Source organism: Tyto alba, unplaced genomic scaffold, assembly GCF_018691265.1.
Source record: "Tyto alba isolate M040663 unplaced genomic scaffold, T.alba_DEE_v4.0 Super-Scaffold_23, whole genome shotgun sequence".
Lineage (NCBI taxonomy): Eukaryota > Metazoa > Chordata > Aves > Strigiformes > Tytonidae > Tyto > Tyto alba.
In genome coordinates this window covers 6,075,099-6,093,155 of record NW_024881297.1, presented here as the reverse complement: position 1 = coordinate 6,093,155, position 18,057 = coordinate 6,075,099, and the positions used below count along the sequence as shown (strand labels likewise).

Sequence of the window (18,057 nt, the reverse complement as noted above, 5' to 3'; positions counted from 1 at the left end):
TCTTCAAACTCTGTTCTCACTGCATTAGCAACCCTGATTATTCTTTTCTTTGTTGTTTCTAGGGTTTTTTTTTTCACTAATACAACTGAACAGTCTTTTGTTGGTTTGCTTTTAATTTTCTTAGAAAATCTTTAACTTTTTTAAAATGCTTTATGTCCTTTGAGTTTTTTTTTTTTTTTGTTAATTTCTTTTCCTACCCACAAGTTTGTTTAAGCTTTTTAGAAGACTCCCCCCACCCCGAAGTAATGTTTGTCCCCAAAGTCTTAAGTATATCTTAACAAAAAAAGTTTTGTTTTGGGTTCTGCTAAATTCTGGAGACTGATGTAGTAGCTCCAGCCAGTATCTCCATGTCTTTCTGGCTCAGTACTAGGCTGAGTAACATCCCTGTAGTAGCTGAAACTCTCTGAGGACTATGTCTTTAACTTGATATAGACTGGATGATCTAATTGCTGTGCTTCTACTGTATCCTCTGACTTGAAAAAAATGCAATGGCTGTAATATTCTCCTCTCTTATTCTTGTTTTTTGAATTGCGTAGTAAGTACGATTTTGCCTCTGAGATGGTTAAGAGATGTTGCTTTTTAAATTACCAAAAAGTTCACCGAGGATGCAGTGTCTGAATGTCTGAAGGGTTACAGACCTGAATGTTTTTCTCACTTCTATGTGCTCACTTGCCTTCTGGCTCTACCTAGGATTTTTGGGGTGTCAAGCAGAACTGGTTCCCTGCAGTGTGTGTACTTGTGAAATCATTGGATCAGGGAAGAACAGCCAGAGTTAAGGGTCCTCTGAGACTGCAGAGTCCACTTGGCTCAGCTGCTATTAACCAGTAAATTCAACACAGGGTTTTAAGTGACCTCAGTCAAAATCACTTTTTGAAAGGTTAATTTCTTTAGGGAACATCACATTGTCTGAAGAGATCTAATTAAACAACATCTTTACTCAAATAATATTTGTGAAATGAGTGAGTTTGATAACACACAGGCTATAAAGTTGGCTGAATAGTCCTTGCCCTCTAATCCCTGTTTCTCTTAAGTTGATTGAAAGTGCATGCATGCATGGAGTGTTACAGATAACATGTATTCATTCCATGCGGTGCCACTTGTGCATCACTGTTCCAGTTTAAACATTATTTTGTTTGCGTCACGCCAAGTCTGATCCCAAAGGCACAAGTTATTAATGAGATCCTCTTGAATACTTGATTTTTCCTATTTTTGTCAAGATTAACTGTCAACCAGCAAAAATGTTTTTCAGTTACTGTACGGGTTTTACGATATTTTGGTGTTATGCTTCTTTCTTCTTCTTATCCCTAGAATTAGAATATCTTTTCCATCTTTTCTGTTATTTTAGACTTTATTTTTAGAAAAGAAGCTGACTTGAAGTCAATCATTCCTTTATTTTTTTATGTTCTGCCTGTTCTTGTCTCTTGTATCAGAAATAGCGTGGCCAGGAGGACTAGGGAAGAGATCATCACTTTGTATTTAGCACTTTGTATTTAGTGTGAGGCCACCTCTTGAACAGTGTGTTAGTTTTGGGCCCCTCACTACAGGAAAGACACTGAGGTGCTGGAGCACATCCAGAGAAGAGCAACGAAGCTGATGAAGGGTCTAAAGAATGAGATTTATGAGGAGCAGCTGAGGCAACTGGGGTTGTTTAGTCAGGAGAAAGGGAGGCTGAGAGGAGACCTTATTGCATTCTACAACTACGTGAAAGGAGGCTGGAGGGAAGTGGGTGTTGGTCTCTCTTTCCAAGTAACTAGTGATGGGACATGAGGAAATGACCTCAAGTTGCACCAGGGGAGGTTTAGTTTGGGTATTAGGAAACATTTTTTTACCAAAAGGGTTGTCAAGCATTGGAACAGGCTGCCCAGGGAAGTGGTTGAGTCACTATCCCTGGAGGTATTTAAAAGACATGTGGACATGGTTTAGTGGTGGACTTGGCAGTGTAAAGGTTAACAGTTGGACTCGATTGTAAAGGTCTTTTCCAACCTAAACGATTCTATCATTTCTGCTTCCACTCAACCTGTTTCAGTTTCTCTGTATCCCATTCATTTCCCGTGGAACTCTCATTATTTATCTCCTTTTCCCTAGAGGGTTTGCAGCCCTCTTAACTTCCCCAAAACCATTCCCAATTCTACCTCTGTTATCAGTCCCATTACCTGGTGTGTCTTAATAGTACCATCTTACCTCTCTGTATTTCAGTCTTGGATACATTCCTTGATCTCCACTTCACTGAGACCTCAGGGAATATAGAGTATTAGTAAAATACAAAACAGAACAAAACAAAACCCCCTACATAACCAAACTGGCTCTAGCTGTTTTTAGTTCCACTTGGCTTATATACTGAGTTGTGTATTTGAAAGTTAATGAGGCCTCAATGAAATGGGTATCTGGTATTAATGAGACACAGCTCACGTTTGATTCAGGGCAATTTAATGCTTGGTTATTTCTTTTTCTGTAATGATATGCTGGTTTGCTCGTGCAAATTCTCCCAATAAGAGCACAGATCAGCTGCCCTGGGGGCACAGCTTTTAGATTTCTGGAAAAGCAAGCTATGGAATGTAGTACTAATTATACTGATGATAATCTCATAGATTGAAGAGCCACAAGTAGAAGGCTAGATGAGGGTTTAAGAAAAATAGTAATGGTAAAAGGAAAAAAAAAAAAAAAACAAAAAACAAAACAAAACAAAAAAACAACTCAAAAGCACAGAATCCTTTTTTTTCTTCTGTTGACACTGTACAGCACTGTACTGCTGCTGTGTGTAGCTGAAATACACACCTCTTATTCCAATTGCAAAACAGCAAACACTGAGAAAGGTAGGAAGCTACTAGTCAGCATTGTGATTTTGAGTGAGCTGTCTTTCTAATACGTTAGAAGTTATGTCCGTCATCTTTTATCTAAATGTTTGGGTTTAACTTCCTCCAAGAAGACATTTTGGGCCCAGTTTAGCACTGGGACACTTGGCGGGGGGGGCATGCGTAAGAACATGTCTAATTTTACCAATCATTTCACCAGCATATTTAAGTAAGTAAATACAGTGAGCAGAAGTCTTTCCTGGAGAGGACAGAAGACTTGTCTGATACTTGCTGAGGTGAAGTTCTGTTGAGTCATTGTGAAAATCTTAGAGAATTTTCAATTAATAGAATAGCTGTCATATGGAGAAAAAAGCAGCATAGAGCCAAGGCATTTAATATGTACTTAAGAGTGTCAGAATGTTACTATGAGTATCTAACTTAAGATAGCTGATAAATCATGCCAAGTTCATGAATATCGAGATGGTTCATCAAGGGAGATGTGCTTCTAGCCGGAGAGCAGCCAACTAATACCTTAGACATTTGCAGTCTTTCAAAAATGCTAAGATTTGTGCTTTAAGTCTTTGAAAGTCATTAATGTTAAGAACAGATTTCTAAAACGTGGTCATCCAAAATTGTAATTACCAGAGCTTTATTGCTAGCTTGGAACAAATGCTTTGAAATAATTTTCTATTTCACATGTTTAAATAGAATATTTTGCTCTCCTTATTTACCAAGATTGGATATTTTCAGCTATCATTTCCATCTTTGTCTTGACAATAATTATTTAATTAATAAATAGCTTCATGTTAGTATTCTCTCCAATTAACTTTATTTTTTGTCTCTTTCATGACTTCATTCTCTGTGGCCATCTTGATGAATGAGCTTTATGGCAGGGCTGACTGCAGAAGTAATTTATTCTAAATTAATATTACAGAATGTTTGCTTTTAGTCAAGTCATACTCAGGATACTGTATTTAGAAACTGACTTAGCCAACAGAAATAGAAGTGGTAGAACCTGGTGTGAGTCATCTGAACCAATGAGTCTTATTTAAGTTTCATACTCTTAACACTTTAGACCTTAAGAGTCTCTACTTCAAGAACTACTTGTGGAAGTTGCTTGATAAAATTCTTTTGGTGTGACAAACGAGTAAGTAAATGTCAGACTCTTCCAAACATAAAGCAAGAATTAATTCACCATGTTACTCTTCGCCACAAACCATGACACTCATCCTTCAGAAGGACATGTAGTCTATTTAAAGCCCAGTTGAAATCTCCATAACTTATACATGCCAGGCAGCCTACTTCCCATCCCTCTAGTAATTGAAATCCTGCACTTTGTAGGTTTATTTATGAAGTTCCAATTTATTTTGGTGATCTGTGGACACTAAGGACAGACTTCTGCAGAGATACTTCATCTTTTGAAGAGATGTAGCTAACAGGTGTCTTGGCTTTGTTTTCCTACATGAGGGATCTCTGATTTAACTCAACTTGTGCAATGTGGTAGACTGTCATGAGTTAACCTTGTATGTTACAATAGTACAATTTTATCCTGCAAAATTCTAACCTTTGTCTCTGCCAAAAGAATATATGACGCATGAATAAAGACTTGATATTAATTTAAAAGATCATTAAGGTTCACCGTAACTGTACATAACAGGAAATAACGGGATATACTGAACAAAATTTTAGATGTTGATTAAACTCCCTGTTTAATTAGACTATATGGTCTGTCATGTGCATCAAAAATGGTAGGTGTTGTAAACTTAATAAAAGATTCTAAGGCTCAGTGAAGTTGCTTTTTAATTTAACAGGAAATTCTAGTGTTTGCTTATCGTTCTCTGAAATATCAATTACTAATGTAGCTGCCCAGCAAAAACTCTCAGACAAAAGAAAATGTACCCTTTTGCTTTTAATCCAGGGAAATTGATTGCAGATTATGTTTCAGTTGCTGATCTGGGTGAAAATGCAACTTTTAATCTATAAAGACATGGTTCATAGTGATGACCTCCACATGTGAACTGAAAGAGCTTACTCAATTTCTTGCTAAATCCAAGCACACAGATTTAACTTGTCAACAAATACAACACAAACTTAATTCCATTGACTTGAAAATCTCTCATCTGGAAATATATTTTTTTTCTTTCCCCTGTCTCCTCAGTACTAGAAAAAAAAGAACTGAGTAGGTGGAGAATAAATTCCAGAGTTCAGCAAAACCAAATGGAAGCCAGATGAAGATTTCTTGTTAAAAAAAAAAAAATATTCTTTTGCATTCCAGAAACCATGCCTGTTTACTTCCAGTAAGTGCTTCTGCTTGCATCTAGCAGCACTGGTGGATGGTGTTGGTAGATATCTTTTAAATTTAAATTTTTTGCTTTACTGAGCTTCCAGCTTCACAGTATTGGAAGTGCTGTCACAGTGATGCTGAGAACAAACACAGCACTCTGAAGACAAAACAAGAATGGACACAAAGATCAGTGAGGAAACCATGTCAAATGCTGTCTCTGTGCAGAAAAGCAGCTGTATCACTGAACTTCTCCTGGGGTGTGCAGAAATCCAGGAAGGGAGTAGCTGGGTGGCCCTTTTGCCTACTCAGTTGAGAAATTGAAATAAAAAGGCCTAAACCATAGGCCTTGAACCAAAGCTGACTTCTGAATGAACCTCCCAACAAGCTTCATATCAGCATGAAATGTGACCATGGGAACAATCCCTGAAAACTATAAATAAGTAACAGAAAGGAATAATACCTTTTATCATTAGTGAAATATGTCAGATCATTAGCAAAATATGTAGCTTGGATATAATGTCTCATTAGAGATAGGTAGCTTAGATAAAATGGTATGAGAATGTATTGACCTTTCCTAGTTTAGAAACATGCTTATCAAGGCCAAGTACACAAACTCCCTTGGTTCCTCCCTGAGCCCTGACAGGGCTTAGGGAGAAATCCCAAAGGAGGATGAAACCAGATGTTTCTGTGCACTTTGTCATATAGACTTATAGATTTATTTGTTAAACTGTATAAAAGCAGGACGCTCTCACAGCGAAGATGGAAACCTCACCTACGAGTGGATGCACCGCATAGGACTTCCCAATTGCAGGGAAAGGCTCTCAGATCCTTCGCTGTGACGGAGCTCCCCAGCTGAAACACGGATCTGGATGATGGTAAAATGAGGGCAATTGGTGATGTATCTTTTTTAGTCACTTATTATAGTCAGCTTAATGTAGCAATGATCAGGTGCATTACCTTGCTTATCCTTTCTGCTGCTTTAAACTGAAGTAAAATAGGCCTATCTCTTTAACTTGGTGTCTGTGTCCTTCGTGTTGACCAGATCAATTGGCAGAACAAGAATGTACCAAAAAAACTGGCCCATAAACCTGAGGGGGAAAGAGCAAGGGTGCAGTTGTCTTTTCTGCTGAACTGCCAAGGAAGGGAAGAAGTAAAATGTTGCATTTATGAAGTGCAAGGTTCACTACCACTGCTCTGAACAAGATGCCTGGTTTCCGGAGGTATTTGGTTTTTTGATAGAGGAGCCGTGTCAATCCAAAGCAGAATGCAAATTGTTCTACAGGATTTATCACTTGGCCATTACTTACAGTACTTTCAGCAGTCCTTGTGTCCAGCTCGTTTCTTCCTTCACAAAGAACGTGTTGTTCTAGGAGTGCTTCTGTCTGAAGCTTAACAATTCAAAAAAGTAAAAGAAAGGAAGAGGTGCCATTCCTAGCAGTCAACCCACAGGCCACATCTGGCTCGGTTGTCTTTTGTTTGGCTCTTAGCCTGTCCCAAAGGGATTGCAAACCCAACTCCCCCATCAGCTACCCACTCATATTTGAGAAACTAACTGCATTGTCTTGGGATAAGGACTTTTCTGTCATTCTGTTTTCTTCACAGAGATGGTGTAGGAGATATTTTTTTAACTCCTGTTAAAAAATAATTTCCTCTTTTTCAGACCTTCCAGTCTGGCAATGATGGTGTGTTCTCTCATGTGCATGTGGGCAATGTCTCTTTGTCCTGCCCACCTTCTGTCTCTCTTCCCCTCCTGCCCTGTGTGTGTGTATGTATGTAAATATCCATAAGCTTTGCTAAAATGGAGCTGAAAAAGGTATTCTGTTTTGTGCAGACAAAAGAAGGGGCAATCAGAAAGACTTTAAATAAATGTGAGCTGAATTTATTCAGTAAAAGCAGATACAGTATGTGATGGCACTGACCGTGTTTGCACTCACATAATATTTGATTAATCACCTCTACAACCAAGCTGGGACATAAGTGATTGCAGACAGACTGAATTTTGTTAGGACTAGATATCAACTCTCTTGCTCAGAGGAAAATAAACCTGATTGCTGTCAGTGTGAATAAAGCATGGTTTGTGAATGACATTGGTGTCAAAGAGGGTGTAGTTGCATTCATAGCTGGAGACACCAAGGGAAGAAGAAAGCAGATCCATGGTTATTTAACAAATGTAAGATCTGCCAGTTGAAGGTGTGTTGAAAACTAGATTTTTGTTTTAGCACCACAAGGGAATTTCGTTGTGAATTCTTGGTGATTAATTGCTATTTTTATTGTGTATTTTCCCTCACTATATATTATACTTTAGAATCATGCAATTACTATAATTGCATTCGAATTATTTACAGTAATTATAAATAATTGCACTAATGTAATGTGAAGTAGAGGATAAACACCCAAGGGCAATATGTGAAATTAAGAACCCAGATACTGTTCAGATGAGCATGAAGAAGAGTTTAGTTCAGCAGAGAATTAATTGGGGAAGGGGAAAGCATGCCTCTTGAAGTTACTTACATGCTGTAGTATCTTAATGGCTAATGGTTTGTCCTGTCACCATCACTGACAAGTAGGGAGGCGCTTCTCTGTCCTGTTACAGTCTAGGGTAGCTGAAACATGGAGTAGCTGTGTGGCCTCAGGTGAGATACTTGATGTCTTTAGTGGAGCCAAGATACTTTGGATAGGTTATAACTTAACGGTTGATTTTGTGATTTACAAAGTTGATAATAGTACTTAAAAGGGGGGATGGGGACAGATTTAAGTTATTAAAAATAGAAGAGTTGGCCTGGACTGGTTGCTGGTTGCCTAATCCAATTTTTTTCACTGGTATCTGCAATTGAGTTGCTTCTGTGATGAGCTTGTCCTTGATCCAGTGCAGTCTGGTACCAAGAGCAGTATGCATTCTTGGCTGATATAAAGTATGGGTCTGAAAGTTCTGTATTACCACTTTGTTTCAGTTTGCCTTCTCAGGCTCATGACAACACTGTGAGCCATCTTGGGGACGTCTTGAAATCATGTTGCGTACAGAGGGATGGGCTTTGCGAAGGTGGGAAGAAGTGCCAAGACTGGTGTAAAAGCAGAAGTGGGAATGGGAAGAGTAATAAAGGAAAGATTAAAGATGCCCAAGAGAATTTTACAGTCTCAAGACTCAATACTAAGGCCAGCTGTAGATTCCTTTTGGTACTATGTTAAAAACTCACGTTGGCTGTGTAAATAAATGTGGATATAAATTAGACCTGTAGACATCTCCACTCAGCAGAGTGGAAGAGCAGCGTGGAAGTGGAATGCCTCCTGCGCTGCTTCCTGATGGGACAGCTCAACTCCTGTCTCATCACACAATTAGTGAGATGAGTGGCAAAGCTGTAGCGATGAGTATTTTCCCAGTCACTGCTGATGAGATAGCATTCATGGCATTCACTTTTCCTCATGAGGAAGCCCCAGGTGGGTGGATGACTTAGGGAATAGACAGTGTCTCTTGCGTGCCGAGGCAAGGAGCTTGTGTCTTCTGAGCCACTGCGTGAACTGGAAGCAGTTTCTGTTACATGTAGTCTGAATGCTACAAGTCCATGGAAACTACTGTTTTGGTGAGGAAGATGCTTCTTCCCCTCTAGTTCTCTTTCACTGGCAGCTGGGCCCTTTCACTGCAGTTCTCACCAGCATGCAACAGATACATTTCAGTCCTATGGTAAGGATACTCACTGGTACTTAAAGAGCCTCCTGGCTCTTTTCACTAGATGTGATCCTGAAACAAGATAATGCTTTAACCGGCAGAGACCTAAGTGATCTTTTGAACCAGGAATGCTCGTCTGAGTCATGACTGATGGTGTACCAAGTAATCTTGAATTTACAGCCTCTGTAGTATATTGGAGTTGCAGCTGTGTGTTTCTCTTTTTTCTGCTTTGTTTGCCATTTTTTATGTTCAGTAACTTCTTGTGCATGTAAATACTTTCAGGGTTGAAGAGGTGGGTTTATTGTGTTTTTTATTTTTTTTACAGTTAAAAAAATATGTGAAAATAGTGCATCGAGGAGGGTTGGCGTTTTCTGCCTAAAATTATGGGGGAGGATTCCTGGAGCTCCTTTGATTTCCTTTTTTGGTGACCATCTTAAATACTGCAGTATTTTGGTTTTTATCTCTCTCACAAGTAACTGAGTTAAAATCCTGTTTAGGAGCGTCTGTCCTTGATAGGCATATACATGAATGTGAAGTATGCATTTGCAGAATGGATATCATCCCACTGCTTTAGATAGGTAGTGGGAACTTGACACTGAACAGCTATTTTTAAAAGACTTTTCTGTATGTGTGAATATTATGTGTAATTCACCAACCTTATGAGGGATGTGTAGTCTGAGAATAAGCTAATAACATAAGATTTACCTCACCACAAAGATAATTATGTTTACTCAAGTTTAGGATTAAAGCCATATTTGTAAAACATGAAGTGATGCATCAGATCCTTTCAGAAGATTAGTTTATTCTCATTGGAAAAAGTTTTTGTTTTATTCTCTTGGCTAGAACATGTGGGAACTGTGTAATTTCTTACAAGACGCTTTTTAGACAACCTGAACACTAACATTTTACCATCATGTATTTGTGTGTTGGTAAGAAGCAAGGGGCTTCTTGGTTGTATTTGGCTTTAGTCTTGCTTTTTTAAAAACACATGTTGTTAGTTTAATAATGCAGAAATAGAAATTGAAAACTAAAAGTCCCTCTTCAAGTAGAATATCAGAATTGAAAAGTGTAAAGCCATAAGCTTTTAAAGCAGTTCTGAGTACAGTTATGAATGTCCTCAAAGCGTTCTGTGAAACTCAATTCAAAAGGATAACAGGCTCCAGATAAAGAGCAGCAGAAGCCTACCGTGCAAGTGGAGCAGTTGATTTCAATCACCTTTGGAAGAGCAGCAGGCAGTACTACAGAGCCACCTTTGAGAGTAGTAAGTACAGTGCAGTGGTTTGATCTCATGACTGCTTTTTTTTGTGAGGATGGCTTCAAGGCTGCTGCTTCTTAAAAATGTACATGGTAATATCACAGTAGAGAGGGAGCTAGCTCTAAGAAAAGCATCACATGCCATACTGACTCCACCTGGGTGAGCAGGCATTGCTCAGGCAACCAGCACAGAATATTTTTAGTTGGATTTTTCTCATCAGGAGTATCATGATGAGGTCAAGGTTGCAAAAACTGTTATGAAGTCAAACCTTCCCCATCTGCAGCATACACACTGCATTAATATGGTAATGTACTTGGTCAGGTGAAGCTGTGAGTAGATTATTGCCTGTGTGATATCTGCAATAGACTTTGGATTTTCACAACTTTAATAATGCAGAACTATTAAAAAATTTTAGTTTGCTAACAGAAAGTAAGTAGCAGTTGGGTAGTCTTGGATACTAGTTTTTCTCTGGGATGTTACTCTTATAATGGTTATAGTTCTTTGATCTCAGGAAGGCTTAAGAACATGAAAAAGAAACTTGTAGGTCATCTGTTAATATTAAGAAATTTGATTGTACTTACTAACGTTTGTAATTAGTCTTGTAAAATTGGGCTCATACTTTGTGAAAATGTTATGCCCAAGACATACATGGTCATTAAAACTTCTCAGTGACCATAATATGATATTCTTCAGTGAGCATGTATTTCATTGATATTATTCCACCTCTGACAGTTCTTTTATTCTGAAAGTAATTTTGCAGTATGTGAGAGGGAGAAGAGCAAATTAGTATTGACTCATTAGTTCATTAGTATTGCCTGATCCATTTATTAATGAAACATGAAGTGTACAGGCTCATAGAATCACTTTGATCTTAGAAGCTTTGTTGGTTTTGTTTTAGAGTATTCTTTATCTGGAGAGACTGTCATCACCAAAAATAGCCATTCAAAAAAGATCCAGGATTTTCAAAATTCCTAACTGCACAGTCATTTTTCTCTTACTGCTGACACTACTGCAGGACATCTGAAAATCTGTAGAACAAACCAGGACTTGTCATTAAAATTTGTAGGTGGTGTCCTTGGTTGTGAGAGTTGAGAGGAATACCTGATTTCAGATCGATCGATAAACAGTACTTTTGGCAGTAGTCCAGACTATTTTAAAAATAAAACTTATGAGAAAACTTTCAGCATATATGTGAAAGAAAAATATGTTCAAGGGCACTTTTTTAAATGCTGAATTATAGTAGGCCATAATTTTTTCTTAAGCACTTCAGAAATAAAAGAAATAAAATGCCTGTCAGATACAAAGTAGTTGGAGTTCTGTCTTTGTGGAACGAGGCAGCCCTTCAAGTAGCTGCCTCAGTGTTTTGCATGGCAAAATCCAGGCCAAAATGCTTGCTCAGTATACACTTTTAACAGTAAGTAACTTGTGTTGCACTCTTGTGTATTAAGTACAGAATTACATATATAAAATGTCTCCTTATTCCAGGAAAAACATTGGTGGTCAATGCACCTGATGGACACAAAGCTCACTCCTCTCAACAGACCATGCTTAACAAAGGACTTAGCAAGTCTATGGGATTTCTATCCATTAGAGGAACACAAGGCGAGGAAGAGTTTTTCCAGGGCGTTTCTGCAGATTACAACTCGGGACAGGAAGGTGTTTTCTGTCCTCATAGATGTAAAACCAGTGAGTTTGAAAAAAAAGGTCACCTTCATACGGATGTCACTTCCAAGCGGAAAGTATGGGCTTCCTCCACAGATTTGCTTTGCACAACTGACAGGGCAGCTGAGAGGGACCATGCTGGAGGTTTTCATGGGCACAACCATCAGTGTGAAGCATTTGCAGTACGGACTTCTACTACTACCAGAAACAAGGAAGCAAGATACTCTGATGGGAGCATAGCACTGGATGTCTTTGGACCACAAAAACTGGACCAAACACGCCATGTGCCTGAGACATCAAGTTCTGCAGCAATATCAAGTGCCTTTGACAGAATAAGAGAGAGACAGAAGAAGTTGCAGCTTCTGAGGGAAGCTATGAATGTAGAAGGTTAGTGAAGCTTTTTCACTTTCTGAGTATTTCAGTCATTAAACAAAGATTTCTCTTTATGAAAAATTTGAGTTCTCTTATAGCAGCTCTTGAAACTGCTGAGATCTTCACTTGATCATCCTTTTTTAGGTAAAATGAAATCATTAGAACATGTGTTGCCAATGAACACAAATTGTTTGTCCAGATTGCTTACCCAGTGAAAATAGTTGATGTCTGTAAATCTGCTAGTATCAAGTTCATCCATTAAAATTAGAAAACAAAAAAAGAGTTGGTAACAGCAATTTGTCAAGTAATTTTCCTTGAAGAAAAATCCCCATCCCCAAGTATTAGAGATAGATTTATACCCCCGAGGAAAGGGAGAATTTCATCTCCAGATCTCTTAGTTTTTGTGCTGTATAACTCTGGATGATGTGGCTAAGCCCTTAAATATGAACTTTTTTTTGGACTTACGTTAAGATCTTTACCTCAGTGGGAATACCTGACAACAAGTTCCATCCATTAAGTAAAAGAACGCATACAGGAAAAAGAAGTCATTGTATTTGTTCTGTGGAAACTTATAAAATGCAGAACCCTGTAAGGGGAACTGCATATTTTGTTTGCTTTGAAAATGTGACATGATTTTCAGGGCTTTTAAATTTGGGACAGTTGGATAGGAACTGAGAACAGAGTCAGATGCTGTGATTGGCCAGAAGACATAACCTAGTCATCTAAGGTATGCGGTAGAAGAGCTGTATGTACAAAGCTAGCTCAGTCATTTATTCAGGTGCATTCAAAACTTACACAGTTGAAAACTTATGGCTACTTGTCTGTTGTGTGACTAATAGCTGTGTGAGGAGGGAATAAAAAAAACCAAAACAAAACAACACAACAAACAACTTTTTCCTTCTTTGCCTGCACTGAGGTTATTAAGGAGAAATGACAAAGCCTTTTATCAAGATTGAACTTCTAAAAATGCCTGTTCATGCCTCTTGTGGCCATCTCAGTAGATGCTTATATTAGCATGGGAAACCAATTCTTCCTCTCCTATGCATGTGAGCCTTGTGCTCTGGAAAGAAGGAGTGTTATTGAAATGGCATAGGAGGTTTAAAAAGCTACTGTGGTTTCTGTACAAGTTGTACAGTCAAGATAGCTGGAGTTTTTTTGTACTATGAAATTAGCGTCTTCGACTGAGGGTTACATTAAAACGTGAAGGAAAGAACATAGATGGAAGTACTACTGTGGCGATACCATTGTTTATTTCAATAAAAGTTCACCATGTGTCATTATCTACCAAGATGAGGTATGAGGAAGGTTGGTTGGTTTTTGATTTAAGAGTCTGAAATTTAAGGGGACCATCTCAAGTATATGAATCAACTCGGATCTTTAGAGATAGGCGGCTGACAAAGTTTAAGAGGAGGCCACTCCCTGCATTGGGAAAGCTCAATAGCCTTGTTGTTCAGGAGTGCAGCTTTCTGCAAGTTTGTGTTGCACAATACCAAAACCAAAAGCTTGGCCAAACCCATTGATGAGCAAGAGTTTATCATTTTCATTCAGACAGATTGGGAGATGGCAGAAAACATAAAGTGCCTATGCCTTGTAAACTGAAGTAGTTCAGATGTGTGAAACTACTCGATTCATAAAGGGAATGGGTGAAAGTGCAGTCAGAGTAAACAGGGAACTGGGGCTTCATAGTCACAGGAGCCGAGTGGCAAATCTGTATAGAGAAGATTGAGGCAATAGTTAATGACTCACTGCCCATCCTTCTGAATTCACAGTCATTACGTGCTAGAAAAAAAATTAAGATACTTTCTCAACAGATAGCTGGGTTGCAATGTTCTTGTCTTCTGAGTTTTCTACTTTCAACAGATGAAGGAGGTAGGTTTCACTCTTGAATTGAAGCCAGGACTGTGTGCTCTGCTGTTAATTTTAGGCTTTTTTTTTTTTTTTTTTTTTGTCAGTTAACTACTTCACAAAATGTTTTGGGCCGGAACCTAGTTGTGAATGCAAATTTTTAATGAGAACCAGTTTAAAACAGTATTACAGTAAGATGCATGAGCAATACTTCTTCGCTTAGGAATTAGTTGCTGTTGTGTTTCACAGGGCCTGAGAAGCCTGGCTGAAAATACTCTATTCAGCCTTAATGAGCAGATTCATAAAAACCTTAATACATAAAGTCTGTTTGTCTATTAAGACTTCTTACCCTCTTCCTTTTTTGTTCCGTGTGTTTTACTGTTCCTTATCTTACATCTTGCTTATAACACACGAGTCCATTGATCTTTCATAGAAACAGTCTATTGCTACTTTCATCTGTCAAAGAAATTAAAAAGACAGTCGGTAAGTTTTTTGTTCATCACTATTGTATGTAATTTTTAAGCGCTTAGTGGGTAGGCAGATATTTCCAAATGTCAGGCATTATCAAGTGTGTGTGGAATGCTCTGACATAAAACCAGCCTAGCTGAGAGATATGAGCAACTGTGTGGAAAGCTGTGGTAAATTATATCACTTACCTTGGTAAAGGTAACAGTGGCAATTTCTTTGGCAGCACTTGATGCAAGGGTATCTTACTGCCTAAGCTGGTAGTCACATAGCAGATAGGTGGTCAACAACTAAAAATGGAGTAGAAAGAAGTCTACAGAAAATAACAGGAACTACTACTCTTTCCCTGTGTGGGACACAGCCTGACCTCAAAGAAGAGGCATTGAAAGGAAAAACGGAGAAAGAGAATAAGGTGTTTTGAAAGCTTGTGTAGTCAGGAATAAAAGTTTTGTTCAGCTTGCAGGGGGAGGAATGGGCAAGGAGTCATGGGAACAGGATTGGTGGTTGGGTTTAATGAAGAGGACACAGTCTGCCTTCTCTTTGGTAGGTCTGGGGATATTTTCAATTTGGTTGAGTCCAGGTTTAGATTACAGTTAAGTCTGTAAATTGTAGTAAGCCTCTGCTTTCAGCTGTACATTGTTTCTCAGGTTTTGAATTATGAAGTAGCACTGGATTCTCTGGGGGTTAAACTTGGCCAGATAAAACTTCCCTCCTCAAAGTCCAAAGGATCTTAAGTGACATGTGGTTTATTTCTTCTTTAACTTATTTTGGGTTAAGCTGGCAAACTTTTGTTATTCATAAAACCTTAAGGAGCTGATTCTCTTGGAAGAAAATGTTCTCATGCACAGGCTCTGGTATGCCAAGCTTTCACTACTAGCAGATTTTTACGATCCAAATTATAAACTCATGAAAAGTAGAGTTTATAGTGGAAAGAATGACAGAGCTTTAATTACAGCTGTGGTGTAATAGAGTAGTTTGTAGTGAGCTGCTGACCATCTAAACTGCACTACAATCTACAGTCAGAACATCTTGGATTTAGCCTCACAAGCTTTTCAAAGACAGTCTCATTGCAAGTTCCTTGCTCGTGAACTTGTTCTATATGTTATTGTGCTGTACAGTTTCAGGCTTGAGGTTGGTTATCTCTTGTATACTAAAGACGATTGTTTATGATTAGGTGCTTAGCCAGATCGAGAGGAAAGGGAAGGGAAAAAGATGGCCATTTGGCTTCAGGTGTAGCCAATTTTGAACACTAAGAACAGACTCCAAAAACACATGCTCATGTTGCCAAGATATGTGAGAGTAAGTTCTGCATCTCTGCTGTTAATTGTTCATTCTTGTTTTTGTTATGTAGGTTTTGTGATCTTAAGTAGAATTTATAGTTGTGAAGTTGTTAGTTGTTAAACCCAAGCAGTTTATCTGTACCAGGAGAGCAGGTTTTGGTTTTGTTGTTCTTTTGAAACTTAGAAATTGTTGCTTGGCACCAACCGATAGGGTCCCTTTTCAGAGAGAAAATAATGTTCTACCTCTTATATTTTGCAAGCCTACATTGCCGCTTAAGAGCATGAAAGCGTCATCTGTTCTCCCTTGCTCCCAGCTTTCGTTGCCTTCTCACCCACAAAACTGATTGTATCTTCTGAGAGTTATGAAGTGTAAACAAACTTCAGTTTTAATATCTTATCTTGGGCCTACCTTCCAATGGCACGATAGTAAGGCATAAGACTGTGAGAAGGTAGCTTTGTATTAATCTTTCCCTTTTATTTGCTTAGTCAGCTTCCCCTTCCCCACCACCTACCCCCTTGTTTTGAGCGTATTCATAATCCAGGGTGAATTGGCTTGTGTTACCTCAGTGAACGTGCATCCTTCTTTTTCATATGCAGTTTTGCTTATGAGGATGTTGTAACTGAGATGCAAGAGGGAGCAAGGCATAAAGATTGCCTATGTCCCGGTGTAATACAAGAGCACAAAACCAGTTCAGAGTGTAGTAATGTAGGTGACTGTGGGTTAAATAGCAGACAGGGAGGAAAAAGAGGGAAGGATACCAAAAAAGCTGATCTTGCTGAAGCTTTGGAATGCTGAATCCAGGGGTGGGGAAATGAGGGTGGTCTGGGAATATTCTCAAGCCTTTGTTGAATGTTTTTGCAGTTGGGAACCACGTGAATCCCAGAGCCTCAAGTTGTGTTTATCCCTCTCTCTACCTTTAAGTTTTCCAACTGAAAACCCAGATGATCACGTCCACTTTTTTTTTTTTGTCCACTTACTGCTCTCTGCTTCACACAGTCAGCAAGGAGAGGCAGTAATTTTCTGTGTTTCTAGAGATAGGCCTCTGCCTCCTAAGTCTTGTCTTTATCTCACAAAACAATGTTTCCATTAGCTACCCTGAAGACTCATCTAGACCTAGTTTATAAAACTTCTATAATACAACTGCATGCATTTAGGTGGGGAGTTACGGTTAGGGATACTCTAAATATCTGGATTTTAAAAGCTCTCTTAGTCTGAAACTGTATTTTTGAATAAGAGAAAATTTCTGCAGGTAATCAAGCAGCTCTTGGTAGTGAATCTGTCTCAGTAAATTAAGCCCTAGAGATATGAATTTGGGAGCTTCTGTAGAAGTGGGTTAAATGGGAGATTTGATTTAGGGCAAAAGAGGAATAGCTGCTTTACAAACTTACCTCTCTAAAGTCAGTGAAGTGTGCATGCTTTCTTTCTCTCTTGAATTGTATGTACTCAGTTGAAGTGTAGGCTAAGCAGAGGAAATGCGAGTCATCAACAATGGTATATCTATCTGCATGTGGAAGCAAATTAAGGCTCAGTTTACACATGTCTTACGATCGTTGTGCTGCAGTATAATTTAAATTCAGTGGTAGAGAAGTGGATTCTCATGTGGTTGGTATGTCCGGTAAGGATAAGGTTCAGTTAGAACAACGTTCAGAAATCATACTAATGAAGCTGAAGGGTAGGATAATGGACTGGTACTATTTTAGATAGAAAACTTTCAGTTGGTTTTGTTTTTGTTTTTTTTTTTTTTTTCTGAAACTACAGATGTTGTTTTTTCAAGGAAAAATAAATAAAAGTTTGTGGGATTTCAGTAAAGTACAACTACTCTGGTATCAGCCACTATTATTTTGTTCCGAATTACATAGTTTAACATAAGGTAGTAAAACAGCTTTTACAATTCCATAATTGCACAGCAAACTGGCATCTGTCTTACCTGCTTTATCGAGCTTTCAGCAGTTTACACAGTCTGGGATTATCAACTTCTAGTCAACAGATTACATTCTCAGTTGGATAAAATGTTTAAATTAAAACAAACAACTTTATTGGCCACACTTTCAGTCTGTGTCCATTTACATACTTTATCCTAGATGGCATGATCCAGATCCAGAAAAGAAGGGTGTCTTTCTAAGATACCGATTTTTTTTTTTCCCAGACCCTGGAGTTGTTATTTTTTAATCTTGCTGTTTTCCTTCCAAGCCTAGCCCTATAGATGTACGCATTCTGCAATTTTACAAGGCTCTGTTTCTTCTTGTCACTCAGATCCTGCTAGACCCTATCCTATGCATCAGATGTCCGTTAGGCTCTCTAGGGAGTCTCCTGGATGGCTGGTGACTTGGGCTTACATGAACAATACAGCCTTCTCATTTAGAATATGGATGGTGGAAATCTTGCAATTTAAAATGAGTCTGCTCCCCTGGAAGGCTGAATGGATTTGTTTCCCTTG

General features: G+C 38.5%; 1 protein-coding gene across 10 annotated transcripts in view; it reads left to right on the top strand.

The window, feature by feature from the left end:
* The window catches only part of PTPN13 (protein tyrosine phosphatase non-receptor type 13), a 125,761-nt gene that overhangs the window by 50,860 nt on the left and 56,844 nt on the right, over nt 1-18,057 (top strand). For 8 of the 10 annotated variants that reach the window (XM_042796694.1, XM_042796692.1, XM_042796693.1 and 5 more), the window contains one exon: nt 11,481-12,044. The exons of 1 other annotated variant lie outside the window; for it this stretch is intronic. In XM_042796694.1, the coding sequence (XP_042652628.1) occupies nt 11,481-12,044 (564 nt within the window). Of the gene's footprint in view, nt 1-5,882; nt 5,952-11,480; nt 12,045-18,057 lie in introns of those variants that run through there. One more of the 10 variants, XM_042796697.1, reaches the window with a different exon arrangement.